We start from the raw sequence: 16,895 nt of genomic DNA, 5'->3' as shown, positions 1-16,895 counted from the left end.
CGATCAAGGCAAGAACATGGTTACTTTTAGTTAATGTAAATACGGAGATGTGAAGCTCTTCTTTAATCGCAAAGCATTTCCTGAACAAAGTCGATACACCAAATATAAAGGTTTTGAATGAACATACCAAGAAAAGGACTCTTAGTTTTGCACTGCCATAAAATTACAAAGAAACTTTTTCTGAAGGCTACAAATGGATCTACATGAGAATCTCATGCTTGGAGATTATCATTAATTGTGAAAGATTAAAGAAAGGCTTGTTTGATCGGAATGACGCCTGAAACAACTAAAACCGAGCCAATAAGTTATGTCTGTTAATTTGATCTGTTCTCCATCGGGTTTGTCTGTCTTGAAAAATAAAATCTTGAGTTTCCTGGATGGAAAAATCCTATCCACCCTTATGACAAAGGTTAACTTACCATAAAATTTAAAAAAAAAAAAAAATTAAAACGTTTTCGCTTCCAAAATGTGATTCGAACCTAGGTCCAAAGGGTTTTGTCGTTATTAACGGACCTACGATGGATCTGGAAAGAAATTTGTAATTATTAGTAACAAGAGTTTTGTTTAAGAACCTAGAAGGAAACATAGGAACAGCTCCTTCTGTCGTTCTAAAACTGCTAACTCATTTTGGTTGAAGTAGGCTTAAAAAAAAAAAAAGAAACGTTTCACAGCCTTGATCGGTGGGATTCCAAAAGTGGATCCTACACAGTAAAAGTGCAACAAACTAAGCATTTTTACTAAAAGCACAATTATGCTTCTAGTCCGCTTCTCCAATAGAAGATATTTTCTGCACAGATTTTTTAAAATCTGTCATTCGATGTCATTTTTAATACTTTCTTCAAATCAGAAACTGAAGGCATATCTTTCATACTTTACAAACATATAAGCTTAAATGCACACACACACACACACACACACACGCATGCGCGCGCGCGCATTCGAATCCCACTTTGGGTATGGATTTTTGTGATCATCCTTCACACATTCATACATAAAAATATACTCTCCGAAGATAGACTTGGTCACCATGGGAGAAATAGACCCAACCCTCCCGCATTAGGGAGAAGCCATCCACTGTAATAGGAATTGTACAAGTCATTTTCTTTTAATTTCTATAGAGAATTCCACCCTTCTGTCAATACACCAATTTAAGAAAAATTGGTGTATATTTGGTTATGATTAAGGGAAATAATCATAACCAAATAGGACCTATAGTTTGCATATCTAGAGTTGCGTTAACTTTTTGTGTTTTTTTTGCATTATTGCTATTGCAAATGTGATGAAATGGATGATAATAATGCAAAGCCTTGTGTTAAAAGGGAAATTCCAGTGAAATATAAATAAAGTTCCACAAATAATAAAAAATATCTCTTATTGCTTTTTATTCTCACATGAATTAGCCAACATTCTTTGCACTAACACCCGAGATTTTTTGGGAAGGAAGATCCTAGCATGGTAGAGGAAATTCGAATCCAGGTCTTTCCAACAGAGCCTCTGTAGTTCGGACGATAACGTGGATGCTCTTTGGTTTGAAAAACCTGGTTTCGAATCCCTTCTCTCTCTCTCTCTCTCTCTCTGATGCAAGGAACCTTTACAAGGACTTTTCGGCTGAAAGTGAATTAGCTTGCCTCCTGTGGAGTTGGGAAGTTTCTCTTTAAACCATTTTTTTTTCTAGTCAAAGGGCAAATATAAACTGCTCTACAGGAGGCGTGCGTTGGTATTATTAAATGATTATTATTGAATGTTTGTTATGGAAATGCGAAGTAACGCTTAATGTGATTCGATTTGGGGTTTCGTTTGTTCTTGTTTTCTCTAAAATCGTAATTATACAATAGGAATCAGAAAAAGAATGCACGGAGAATGAATTAATGTTATTTGCGTAAATAATTCAACATCAATAAATCATCAACATTACTAATAAATCAGCAAACAAGACGAGGAATAATGTTGACGACATAGCTTACCATGAGATATATGGTCTAATGTTTGGTTTGGCCACGTGATGCAACGTTCGCATCGCATTCAACAAAAGAGGATATTTTAAACATATCAAACTTTTGTATCTTTCATTCCAAATATAAATGAAGTCGCAAATTCAGGAGAAGAAGTTTTAATCGATAAAAAACTTAATCAATTCTGCACCGGCGTTGAAAAAAAAAAGTGGTTGTGTGCCGAAGGGTACTGTTTCAAACATAATCTCGTGATCATGAGAAATAATTTGTGTGGAGAGAGGTGGGGAGAGGACAAAATCAATCTAAGAAGGTTCTGTTTATCTGTGGTGCTACTGGAAAACGTTGCATTGAAAATAGGTAAAAAAAACCATAATGGTAATTATTTTAAAGAGCCTGACACTTTATTGCACTTTATTTTCTCTCACTCACTCTCTTTCTTTCTTTCTCACGGCATATAATTATAATCAAAACCCCTTTCCATCCATTACTTTATTGCAATCCCTTCCCTTCTATACATTAATACTAAAACCACCGAACATACATGGTGTTTATTATTCATTTTCAATCTTCGCCTCACGCTATCATCTCATCGTTTTTTTTAATTATCATAAAATCTACGGATTTTTGTACATATCAATAAAAGCATCTACATTTGGAGCAGCTGACAATTCATTTCAACGTCTTTGCCATTGTGGAGAAGACAGGTGAAACCAAACCTCTTGACAGGTACTGTTTAATAGCTTTGAAAAATAATCAGCAAACTCCTAATCTCTTCTGTCGTCATGGTAACCATTACGAACCATTTTCTATATCTCTTGTAGTAATGTCTTAATCCCAATGCGAACTTTGATGAAATCAAAGAGGATTGTAATAATCGATTGGCTACCAGATCCTCATACATCCAATATCTGAATAACTTAAAAATGTAAAATGTTTTCATGATAAATTAGACCCACACGAGTTGTTCATTGGTTTACATGGATGCTAAACTGTCTTTTTCTTCACGGTCAGTTACTGGAAGCTTTGAGGGTGTTGTCTGGAGATTCAATTTCACATGTTCAGCATTGTAACCTATAAAAATCAAAAATACAAATCACAAAATGGGGATTTTAAGGTTGCATTAGTAATGATATTTTTCTAAATAGTTAATTTTAATAATGGCTAGCTATTTTATTCAAAACTCGGCATTTAAATTCAAAGTTGAAAGTATAAAACTAAATGTTTACAACAAAAGGTGGCTGAATATTCTCCGAATGTGGAAATATCAATATTTAATACAAATATTGCAGGTATTTTTAATATACTTATTATTCTTCACGAAATGGAAAACTGGTTAAGCAATCTTTTACCCTTAAACCATAATAATAATCAAATTGTTATGATTGACAATATGAACATCAACACAGTCGAATAGGATTCCCTATTTACATCAAAATATCTGGATCTAATGGTAGCTGCTTTGCAAATGTCATAAAAGATGTTACTAGAGAGAAAATTTAAGGGAAATCTCCTGGTTAGCTGATGCATCGATCACATGAACGTATTCGCCCCATACCTATACCATTAAAAGAAAACTGGCTGATCATCAATTTATAGAAGTAAATATGAAACTCACTAATGAAGCAAAATTTGCACCCGTAACGTATCCGAGCACAGACTATATTATAGATTCAGTAGCAAATCAACAACCCAGAACACTCATTATTGAGGAAGCTGAATCTATGAAAACACTCCTCAAGGAATATACAAGAAAGCAACTAGCCGAGACCACAAAAAAGGTATTTACTCTAGATTAGCAAAGAATTTCCAGCAGAAATATGCACTTTGAGAAAAAAAATCACTTTCTCCAAAACTCAAATCTTAGAGATTTGATTAAAGTGCAAAATTTATAACAAGTGAGGTAAGAAAGTCAACTGAAAAAAAAAAGAACAAGTATGTAGTAGATAGTACGAAGATTATATCATTCTAATTATAAAACTAACAGCAATAGGAAATGACGGTAAAAATGAAGTGGTTCAATAATCACCTCTCACGAAGAAATCAATGCACGTGAGTAATCAGGGAACTCGGTGCGTCAATAGCAAGCAAAATGGTGCGTCATCAGCAAGGTGCGTCATCAGCACCTCGGTGCGTCATCAGCAAGCCAAAATGGCTTGCTGATGCAAGTAGCCATTTTGTCTACTTCAGAATGCAGATGGCGCAGCACCGATTATATACCAACCTTCAGAAAACAGTAGAATAAGCACAAGAAGATATAAATCATCTTTCAAAGTCGTTCTATAATAATTCCATTAACCTCAACAAATGTAAGACGCATGTGATGCTGATTAAAAATACCGGACTTCATTCATAATATATTAAAAAGCTAATAATTTGGTATAAAATATATTGATATATGTCGGTCACATGACCTACCAAAGGTCAAAACAGTAGATTATTAAGGCCTTCGCGTAAATTAAGAGGTGAAGTGGACCAGCCATACATCATGGGTTACTACTAAGTGATAATAAACTGCCGACCAATTACTACTCTATCTTCAATAAAAAGTTACCAAGTTGCTTTGAGGATACCATTTAGAACCCTGATTATAATAATGTAACTTTCATAAATTATGCCAAACACCACTTGATGATAAGAATAACAACTTACGCCATAACTGTGATACCACCGTCTTCTTAATCCTTTTAGGGATGATTTTGATAAAACTATGAAGTTGTAATATAATATAATATATTATTGTTTAAATATTATTGTTATTTAAATAAGAAGCAACCGCACCATTCTTTGTTGCGGTTGTTGTACTTTTATAAATAGCTATGAATTAGTCCTTATAAGGATAAGGACTGGCTTAAAGGGGCGAAGTAAGAATGCTTTTCATCTTCCCCGTTATTATATGTAGAGGACAGTGTAGGGATAAGGATGTTATTGAGCTATTAAAGTTCTGATCATGGCAGGAGGGTAACAGCAATAGCCGAGCCTCAATTAGAACTTCATGGGCTACAGCATTGCCATCCATTACCCTCCAAGGGTTTCCAAAACTTCCTAACCTGCTATAACCTACTTTATAACTTACTTTTATAAATATAAATAGTCTCGTAAACAATAAAAAAAATGATGCCAACAGTAAAATTGTTGCTTCTCTCGACATTTAACAGAAGCTTGTTATTTATTTTATATATATATATATATATAATAATATAGATATATATAAAAACTTCTCTCTCTCTCTCTCTCTCTCTCTCTCTCTCTCTATATATATATATATATATATATATATATACTGTATATATATATATATATATAGAGAGAGAGAGAGAGTAAAATTTAGTTTAAAATATTACAATATACAACATAATATAATTCATCGATATAATGTTTTAAAATGAAATAGAGGCGGCAAGGAAAAAATCAGAAAAATTAAAATAAGACAGAAGAAAAATTTGCAAGGAATTAAACTCGAAATAAAACAAAAAAATATTATAATATAATTATGGCCTAAAACAAATGATATGCATTTATATTGCGTCCAAAGATAATAAAAACAAGAGATAACTATTAATCAAGAGAGAGAAGATTTCACTGGTAGAAGCTCATTCTTACGCGATTCCCCCTTTCCTCCTCCTTCCCTTAAGACTAGTTGAGCTCTCCTAATGAGGGATTAAGTAAGTATTTTTATGACTATAGAACCGTATGTGTTCATGGGCCGGTTTGCCTGTTCTGAGGGACGAAAAACCTGAGTTTCTGGGTAAAAAAAAACGACCTCCATATGAGACCGGTTAACTCACGTTTAGTCGAAAGAGACATGATGAAGGTTCCTCGTGTTATGGTTTCTCATGTCTATCTATACTGATTAAGCTACGGAGGCTCTAGCGGTTCATTAATAGCAATGAATGTTAAATAAATAACAAACAAGGAGATAGCAAAAATCTTCAGGTCGTTAAAATCCCACTGATTTCTAAGCCTGCTGGCTATATAAACGTCTACTATAAGTAAGATGTAAAATGATGTAAAATGATGGTACAACATGCCAGAATTTCATGCCGGCTGGGACATCGCCCTGTTAAACAAAGTTCCCGTTGTTTGCGTCAGTGAACCAGGGAGAAAAGCCCAAAATCAGCTGCTGGAACAAATCCTGATACACATCCCAACTGAACATCAACAAAGGTATTTTGGCAATGGGAAAATTAAGGGATCTGGACTATGAATTATTGAACATCCACCCTATTCCCAGATTTGGCTCCCTCTGACTTCCATCTTTTCCCAAAACTAAAACTCTTCCTCGCTGGTCAGCGTTGTAAAACCATTTTAAAGATGTAAAATGATGGTACAACATGACAGAATTTCATGCCGGCTGGGACATCGCCCCGTTAAACAAGGGCCCCGGTTGTTTGCGTCAGGCAACCAGGGAGAAAAACGCAAAATCAGCTGCTGGAACAAATCCCGAAACACATCCCAACTGAACATTAGCAGAGTTCAAGATTGGTACTATCAATGGAAAATAAATGGAATTGAACATTTATTATATATTATACATATACAGCAGAAGAATTGGATAAGCACCAGATTTACGTAATAGGCGTAACTGGAACAAAGAAAACCAAAATAGGTTTATATATATATATATAAATTCAGGTGAGATCTTTTCTAAGCAACAAATACTAAATGTTATATTCTGGCTGTAACAATCATGGAAAAGAAGGAGTAGCTATAATATTAAACACTAAATACGAAGATAATCTTCTTAAATAGCAAGCAATAGCTATAAGAGTGATGTGGGAAAATATCAAAATGGTAAACTGGATAATGCGACTTATCTATGCTTATGGTTCCACAGAAGGGACTACCAAGGAAAAAATGGAGGAATTTTTTGAGGTATTGAGGTATTAGAGAAGGCAGCTGGCTCAATGAAAAAGGAAAAGTTGGTCCTTGTTGGAGATCTAAACAGCAGAGTAGAAAATGATTATCAGACATATAGAAATGATCTGGGAAAATTTGAATATAAACACAACTCTAATAATAATGATAAATGCCTGCTGGATTTCTGTTCAAGACATGGATTAGTTATTACTAACACCACGTTTCAACATAAAAAATCTCCACAAATTCACACGGAGAGAAGCAAGAAATAAGAAAAGTCTCATTGACTATGTTATTACTGATGTTATTGTTGATATGTTATTGTTGATAGGGATGTTTTCTCCCTGGTGCAGGACACCAGAGTGTACAGAAGATTTGAAATTGGAAATGATCACCATTTAGTCTTCAACAGGATAAAATAGAACTTCATATTGAAAAGAAGAGTGTTTAAGAAAGTTTTAAAACGATTCAAGGTTGAGCATCTTTCAGAGGTGAACTGTAGACTAAAATACACAAACATTATTCAAGAAAAATGAAAACGGTTGAACAAGGAACCAAACTTCGGAAATTCAGTGACAAACCCAGAAGGAAACTAATTGATTCAGCCAGAGAAGCATGTGGTGAGGTTGTCTGTAAGGATGTCTGTAAGGATAGAAAAATCAGAACTCATGGCAGACTCAGGAAGTTAAACAGGCAGTGAAGATAAATAAGAAAGCATATCGACAGTTCCGGCAAGTAAGTCAGCTTGTGCTGCTAAAGAATACAGATAAAGAATACAGATAAAAATGAAAGCAAGCAAAGTACTGTATAAAACTAGCTAAACAAAAGTCATTGAAAGACTTTGGTAAGAACATAGAAAATAAATATCAGGAAGGTGGAAGAATATTCTGGCAGCTATTAAAAAAAGCTTAGAAATGAAGAAAAAAGTAATGTAAACGGAATTAGAGATGATAAACTTGATATGAAAACTGAATCTAAAGATATTCTAGATATTTAGAGTAATTACTTTGAAAGACTGCTAAATGAAACAAGCGATGTCAGCATGGTAATAGAAAGGGACACTGTGCCAAGGTGATACAAGGTGTCAAGAGGAAAGCACTTCAAAACACTATAGTTATAAGGTTGTAAATGGGACATCATATCGAAAACTACATAGTCTCTATTTAACTCTATTTAACTACATATATAAAACTACATAGTCTCTGTAAGTCAGCAGTTAGAATTGAAGGAGGTACAGGAAGATAGTTTGATGTTAAATCAAGTGTGTGACAAGGACGCACATTATCTATATGGATCACATTATGAAGGGAGTGATATTAAATATGATATCAAAGGCAATGTTAATCGTGGCTCTTTATTTTATACGGATAATTTTATACTTCTGAATAAATCCAGTACAAATCTGCAAGATTCCCTGATTAAATTGGATAACTCTTGTAATAAATTTTGTATGAAATTCAGTAATAACAAGACAAAGAAATTAAAATAGAAAGAATCATTGAAAATATCTACTGCATTATGAATGGAGAACTTATAGAACAAGTAAAACATTTCAGCTATTTAGGCACAATTTTAGTGTAGCTGGCAAATTGAATATGGAAATAGACAACAGAATTCGTAAAGGTGATATGGTAGGAAGTCAGCTGAATAAATTTATATGAATTAAGAAAGAAATTAGTCTAAACACTAAATTAGCTGCATACTGTTAGATCCTGAATGGAGAACTTTACAAGTAAATTCTTTATTCAGGATTTAACATGATAAATATTACTAATTAAGGAGAATATCTGTACATCAGCTAATAATTATGAGAAATTTCTTTATGTTATGTGATAATGTGTAGTCCATATGTGCCATATATTGAAATTTATTCCTGTATAACTGGAATGAGAAGCAGAGAATTTTGTGTCAGAACAGAATAGTAAGAATTATGTAAGGGAATTAAGTTATTTGTAAATCCCACTAAGCTGTCTAGTACATTACGAAATTTCGAGAAAGATTATAAGTAGTAATGCGGAATAATCGTGTATAATCTGTACGAGTCGAGCGTAGCGATGGAGGCTGTATCCACACGGAACGTCAGAACGACTACCTGGAATAGGGTAAACCTAACAGATTAAGCAGAGTGTAGGATCATCCAAGGGGCATGAACTATGGGGTTCGTGGGTAAAAACCACATCCAATAGAGGGCGCCCGAAAGGGTGAATAAAAGACGATATTACAGGGGCTTTTCCTTCTTCGGTTCCTGGATTCGAGTTTTAGGAGAATTGTCGGGGGGGGGGTTTCATGAGAGAGCGGTGGGTCGACTACAGTGATGACGGCCGGCCGGTTCTTTTCTTGAGAATGCTTGAAGATTTCCAAGCGGAGCTGATCGCAATATGACGGCCAATGCAGAATCGAGCCTTAGCAGAATGTCCCATCGAGGAGAATGGAAAAGATTTCCTGCAGAGCAGTAGACAGCACGCCACACGCCGGAAATGATTCAAAGAAAAGCGTAGTGCATCGCTAGGCACAAAGACGGCCGATAACTATACAGTAAGGTAATCCATATCTACATGAGATGGCGGCATGAAATCAGAAAGGATCCGGTAATGTAAAGAATTTCATTCTATATTAAAAATCGCTTAGAAGAATAAGAAATTTGTGTATACTGTAAACTAAGTACACTAATAGAGAACTTTTAAGTGAGAATTTGATTGAATTAGTTAAGACCACGTGGAACAAAGAAGAATTATTGATAGGCAGTATTTTGATTGAGAATAGCTAGGCTTGACTAATGAAATTTAGAATTAAGATGGTTATTGATAGAGTATTAATGAAGGTGTTCAATGCATGTTCTGTGAATAACTTGTGAAAGGAATTATATCCTAGTAGTGTTATGCTTGCACTTAACTTATCCTTTTGTAATTGAAGGATTTAGCTTACTCAAATTCATTGTTGTGATTTAGTATGAACCTTAACTTAGAGTAAGCTTTGTTCTGTTTGAATTTTCTTAACTGTAAATGTTTTGAGCTTTTCCAATAAACATGCTTTGTACCTTATACCTGAGTTTATTCTTGATTACGAATTCAAACCATCACTTATGAAATAGAACCTTTTGGCGGGAGGGAATTAGATATTATTGCTTAAGTGAGATTCAGGTCACGACTGCTAACTGAATCTTCACGGCGCTAGCGTAAGATCAATTATTGTGTGTATCCTTTTTGAATTTAGAATTGTTTCCCTGAAAAAGAGACTCTTTTGTTGTAGGATATTGGCTGGCGCAGCATAAAATAAATTTTGCCAATATCCGAAAAGGAAATAGTACTGAATTAATAATTTAAAGACACAACAGTAGATTAGAAAATGGGCTATTTAGAGGTAAAACAAGGTAAAATATAGAGAAACAACGACATAACAAATATAAAACAAATTTTAACTTATAGATCTGAGAGCTGGGTTAGAAATAAAATGTTTGATCAAAGACCGGAGACCGATGATATGAGAGTTCACGGAAAGATTAGTGGAGTGAACAGATGACATCAATGGTAATATCACATTAAAATGGGATATTAGGAAATAACTTGATATTGTTAGCATTCAGGAACGTGTTAGCAGAGCTAATATCAGGTGGTACGGTCACTTAAACAGAATGGATAAGGAAAGATTAGCAAAACAAGTGGTCTTTGACAGGAAACAGGAGGAAGACCAAGATGTAGATTAATTGTTACAGTAAAAAGTGTCTTAAAAGAAATATAAGTAAGATCTGATAATATTGGAGTCTTGACAGATAACAGATTAATTTGGATGAAAAGATGAAAATTATTGATTGGAAGTTAGTAGTGATGTAACGTTTTCACATATTTATCCTATACATCTCCTGAGGGTACATATCAGGAATTTAGAGATGTTCTTGATAATGAAGATGTCATGTTGTATCTGTAAATTGGCCCCTATTTTTATTATTAATATTCTGTCTTTCATATAATTCCTAAGCCAAATATTACAGTTTTATGATATTTATTTAGGATTTAGATTCTTACGAAGACGAAAAAGAGAAAAATAAGGAAATTACCACGATTGGCTTAACCACAGAGTTCATTACACCAGTTTGACAGTGGTATCTCGCTAATCCGAACTAATAAAAACCTTGGTCGTTCGGATTAGCGAAAAGTTCGAATTAGCGAATATCCCCCCCCCAAGAGACAACAATAACTAGCGTTTAAGACAAAAATAATAAGATTCTAATGATACATCAATTTAATTCTGTAAATAAATGTGACTGATAGAAAAAAAAGCTACTGTACTGTAATGTAAAACTTCAATAATAATACAGTAGGCAAGTTTATTTTAGTAAAAAATTTAGTTTGTACGTACCTGGATTGTTGAGGATTCTGATTTAATAAAATTGCATAGGTCAGTACATAACTTAATTTGCGTAAAAAATATCACTTTCTTGTACACAACACAAAAAAAGTTTTTTTATTTCTTTGTAAAAAAGTCACTGATTTTCTTTTGCTTCTTGGAAGCTAAACTTTTTTCGAATGCTTCTTCTCGGAGCTGCATTAGCAAAAAAAATTTGTGGAACGGCGTATCATTCTGCTTAGCCCATTCTATACACGTATTAAAACTGTCAACTGCCTCTTCATGTTTACTTTTTTTTCTTCGAATTCTTTATCGTCATCATCGTCTTCTAATTCATTCTGTAGCGTCATATTTATAATTTCAGCATTTGATTTGATTTCGAATTCGGTGATTCATGCCGAGAATACAGTACGTACTGTACAGTATAAAAAAGCGAACGTGAACACACACACACAATAAATCAAAATAGGCCTACAATATAACCGTACAATCGACAGTATGAAAAAAATACTGTACTGTAATAATAATAGTTAAAATAATAATTGTTAAATAAAAATAATAGTGCATAAAATAATAATACGTAATAAATAAAACTTTTTTTTTCTTTCAAACTGCAGTTCGGACTAAAGAGGTTCGGATTAGCGAGATACCACTGTACTTTTTAATTTTATGTATAGTCTACGGATTATGAAAGAAATGAAGAACAATTAAACCAAGGACCTGAAAAAAAATGACTGGATTATGTCAAACGAATGCAAACAAATAGAAAGATTGTCTAAGCTACTACTTTAGTTTAAATCATGTGGGGAAAAGACACCATTTCTTCCATTAAAGAGACTTATTATAGCTATTAAGACTAGAATAGGCTACAACAGGCCTAAATATTTGAAATGAATGTGTAATGATCTCTTATTCCAACTGAGTATAATCTGATCATCAGTATTTTGTGATCAAGTATGTCAAAAGCGCTGAAAAGTATCAAATACTTTGTGTTTATTGAGTCAGTGTTATGTGCTTTTGAGATTCTAGAAACCGTACGGCTTTTGAAAGAGATAATATTTCATTTTCTGTAAGAAGTTTTGTAATCCTCTGTGTGTGTGTGTGTGTGTGTGTGTGTGTGTGTGTGTGTGTGTGTGTGTGTGTGTGTGTGTGTGTGTGTGTGTGTGTGTGTGTGTGTGTCACTTTTCAAGAACTTTAGAGATGGCTAGTAGTAAGGATTATAGTTTGAATGTCATTTCTTTTTCTCTGTTTGTAACTTAATGTTGTAGAGGATTCTAGTTTTTGTGGGATAATACCAGTGTCTAAATATATTCAAAATTTTCAAAAATGCAGGATTTAGTTGTTAAAAAATTGTTAGAAGGCATATACTTGTAATTCTGATTTTGTCCGTTCCTGGAGGATATCTTGGGTTTTAGTTGTGAGAAAACATTTTCAATTTGGATACTTGTGTGACGGGGGGGGGGATGTATGATTTGTTGTCAACTTTGGTTGCGTATCGTTGGTGAATGATTCTGCTATTCTTTTTTTTTTTTTTTTCATCTTTGAACATTAAAGTCCCGATAAAAGTTTTCCTTTTTCAGTTAATAATTCATTAAGTGTAAAGTCTCCTTAGCTGGATTGGCTTCGACAAAACTTTTCGGTTGAAAACACCTGGGTTTTCAACCAAAGGACGAAAAAAACATTTATTGGAGCTTTTCAATAGAAGATGAGCATATAGCAGTGAAAGGGCTTCCAGAAATTCGGGTTTTTCTTTCCACAAATCTGCCAGAATACACGCAATTTACATACAACATCATATAGTTAGGCTTAACCCGTTATATTACAGTTATAAAAACCAACCCGGCTGGAGCTTTAAGGGCATTTTAGAATATCATAGTTTATCCGCAGATTATTACATGTTTGTTGGGTTGCTAATTTTAAGTTGTTTATGAATGCTTTGTTGCTGTTTTATAAATTTATGTTGGCGGGAATATGAGGCTCTCGTTATAAAGTTATGGGACTATTTTATTTCAAGTTGTGAGTTTCATTTTTTTTTCGCCATAGTTCAATCAGAATTTAAGGAATTCTTAAGAAATAATAATATTATTCCTAAGAAATAAAAGTCCTGGCTTAAAAGGGAGAAGCAAGAATGCTTTTCATATTCCCCGTTATTTGTAGAGGACAGTGTAAAGATAGTGTGTTATTGAGCTATATATATATATATATATATATATATATATATATATATAAAGCTCTGATCATTGCAGGACGGTAACAGCAATAGCCGAGCCTCAGTTAGAACTTCATTGGCTACAGCATTGCCATCCATTATCCTCCATGTGTACTCATTTTAGTCGCCTCGTACGACATGCATGAGCTACAATGGGGCTATTCTTATCCCGGCCATCACACGGGGGTTCTTAAGAAACAATAATATAAAAGATAAGGTCAATTATTGTTATATAAAACATTTAAAGCAATGTACATTATATTTTCAAAATTTTCGAAAATATTTAATTCATTTAATTTTTAAACAAAAAATCATAGATAAAATATCGATTACATTATTATTTCTTATAAAAAGTTAGATAAATATCATAAAAATTGCGTATAAACGTATACATGACGTCACATGTATACGTGAAATAAAGTAAACTATTTATATAGAAAGATTAACTATTTCAGCAAGACATAGACTATATAATTTATTTCAGAAAATTTACATGATTAGAGATTACTATCTAACATAAGCAAACATTTAAACAAACTTCGATATTATATAAACATAAAAACATTAAAAACAAATAAGTTCTTTATCTATACTCGCCATGGTTTGCTGAAGTACCACAAGTACTACTAGTTGGAGCTCTCTTATAGGTGGCGCTGTTCATTGTCAGTTTACGAACATTTTTATCGGGATGAAAAACGATGATGTAGATTTTTGGTGAGAATAAACAGAAGAGTGCTACATAAGCGCTCAGGGAAGTAGAAATGCACAAAGTTGTAATTTGGACCTGAAAGAAGACAAACATTATGTTATAAACGAGTAAACTAATGTAAAATTATTTAGCATATGCGTCGCGACTCTAAGATCAATATTATAATTTAACTTCTATTCTTGATTAAGATAAATATATTCTTGATTAAGAGACCAGCTGTGTGCTCGAATCTTTGAATAACTGGATAAAAACATTGACAAAACTGGTGTATAGTAATTTTTCACGCTTGGATAATTTCTGATTAATTTTAGTAATTCCTTTAAATGATTAAAATTACGCCCAACTTTTCAGTATTTAAACATTTTAATTGCTTCTTACGTCTCCGCAGAATGCCATAGACGATTGTTCATTATAACAACTTTAGCAGAGCAGAAGTGATGTCTATAGCCATAGTCACATAATTGTTGTGATGCTTAGTATAAACGTTTTGAGATGATTATCATGATAGCTAAATGCGTTAATTTTATAGAAATCAATGTAAGTAAAATGTGGCCATCATAAAGGGGGAAAATGGACGGCATCTTACCTCAAATGAATTTCCAGTACCAAAATAGATCGGAACGAAGGCTAGCCAGATGATACACGTCGTATACATTGTAAAACCAATAAACTTCGACTCATTGAAATTTTCTGGGATTTTACGGGTCTTGACGGCATAAACGGTGCACACAATAATCAGTATCATATTGTACGTGAGGGAAATAAGAAAACTGGAGTCTCTTATGCTGCATTTGAGAATTACTTCATTTCTTTTTCCATCTGGATAGTACTGATGGGTGCCTGGAGGTTCGATGACAAACCATACTGCCGTAGCCGCCACTTGTACGAACATCAACACTAGAGTTATGAGAACTTGGGACTTGGGGCTAATGAAGCTTGGACGTCGGGCGGATTTCCGTGCACTGTCGAATATTCGGGAAATTCGATTGGTTTTTGTTAGAAGAGCCGAGTACATCACGGAGAAACCAAATCCTACGCCGAATCGCTGAAATCCGCAGACAATTGGAGTGGGTTTGGATAGAAGCACAAAAGTCACGAAGTGGCAGAAGAGGATGCCGCCCAGCAACATGTAACTGAGTTCTCGACCGGCCGCTTTCACTATTGGAGTGTCGTTGTTCTTGATGAAGATGTTGATAACGATGGTGGTGAGAGTGATTCCGACCGAGGAAATCACCACTGGCACAATGGAGAAGGGAGTATCCCACTGCATATGTTGCTGTATTAAATCATAGCAACTGCGTTTGTGAGGGTACGGCCAACGACCGTGGCCACAATCCTCGCACGTGAATTCATCGACAACGAACTCCCACGGTTCACAACGGTGACAGATCCAACAACAAACATCTCCCGACTGCATAATCTTCACCTCGCCTACCCTACAAGGCAAACTACATACAGATGTGGGAACGGAGCTCTGTCCTTTTGACCACGAAACGCTTTCTAAGTCCATGTGCAAGCCATCGAACCAGCGACCCACTATCTTGTACTCGTGCGTTGTTCTGTTAGGAAGTTTCTGGTAGTTGTAGATCGTGTAGCGGCCCAGACCATCACCTTGATGATCAAACTTCACCTGACTTCCGGAGATATCTGCAATGAAAGAAAGAAGAGTGATGAACAACTGACGATATTGACAGAGAAATATAGTCGAGTCTCGATTATCCAGTTTTGAGAATGACCCTTACCAAACTCCGTGAATATTGAGAAAATAAAGTTCAAAAGGTAAACGAAACGAATTGAGACTGCAGTAAAAGTCGATTATTATAATCTTGTTTTCTATCTTTATTTCAATAATTATTCTTTAAAACAAAGTGGGTTAAAATAAAATTTTGACATATATTCGTCATAAAAAATTCTTTTATTAAAGAATATGAAAACAAAACGAGTTTGTATTTATAACAGTCTTCTTCAAAATGCTCGTTAAGGTATAACTAAAAAAATAATTAACTTCAATTTACTTTTACCCATAAAATATGAAAAATAAAATTATGACTTTATTTGGCATTCATTCTGAGTCGAACTGCTTTTACAGATCGATCATTCGTACAGTACAGTGTGGACAGCATAAATAAGGATCTTATCCTGCAAATTTTGATATTTAAGTAGAATGGTATCCTTCGACAAGGAAGTGACTTTAAATCAATGGTCACGAAATCACAACCAGAATTTTTAACCACTTTTCGTTCTTAGAATTAAGAAGTTTACATAATGCTTGCTGTTTTGTAAGACGTGATACGCTGTACATTGGAAACAAATGTTAATCTTTTTAACAAATGAAAATTTGTTTTATAGGTTTTAATATCATAATCACGCTGATTGTTGCCGTTACAGCTGTTAATTTTACCAAACAGAAATATTTATTTTATTAAATTTAGTTTAAACAAAAATTGAATTTCGAATACTTTTATTATTTTTAGTTTAAATTAGGAACTTTTCTCATGAATAATCAATTTTTCATACACATGAGATGTAAAGCACATCTCACTAAAAGATGTATACTGCAATACATTATGGGTGGGGTCACTACCCAGACCGGTTTCAACCTTTTTTGAGGTTAGACCTCAAAAAAGGTTGAAATTATTCCTAAAAAGGTTTTCAACCTTTTTAGGAGTAAAATAACTAAGTTTATAAAATGACTTAGTAACCCTAATATACATTAAGCAAGGTAAAAAAACTAATTTACATCTATATCTCCTCCTGATATTTTTATCAAAAATAAAAACACCTTGTGGCAACTTGTATAGGTAAAGTTGATAAGGCTCTGTAT

At 33.9% G+C, this 16,895-nt stretch overlaps 1 protein-coding gene across 1 annotated transcript in view; it reads right to left on the bottom strand.

Annotated features, from left to right (window-relative positions):
* Positions 1-13,945: 13,945 nt before the first annotated feature.
* LOC150106626 (metabotropic glutamate receptor-like) overlaps positions 13,946-16,895 on the bottom strand; it is a 68,507-nt gene continuing 65,557 nt past the window's right edge. Inside the window, exons 6-7 of the mRNA XM_090393442.1 lie at positions 14,658-15,718; positions 13,946-14,146 (exon numbers count right to left, since the gene is read on the bottom strand). Of these exons, the coding sequence (XP_090249568.1) occupies positions 13,946-14,146; positions 14,658-15,718 (1,262 nt within the window). The remainder of the gene's footprint in view (positions 14,147-14,657; positions 15,719-16,895) is intronic.

Source organism: Typopeltis vanoorti, chromosome 5, assembly GCF_054136105.1.
Source record: "Typopeltis vanoorti isolate ZY-2024b chromosome 5, IOZ_Tvanoo_1.0, whole genome shotgun sequence".
Taxonomy (NCBI): domain Eukaryota; kingdom Metazoa; phylum Arthropoda; class Arachnida; order Uropygi; family Thelyphonidae; genus Typopeltis; species Typopeltis vanoorti.
This window is presented reverse-complemented; position numbering and strand designations above follow the sequence as displayed.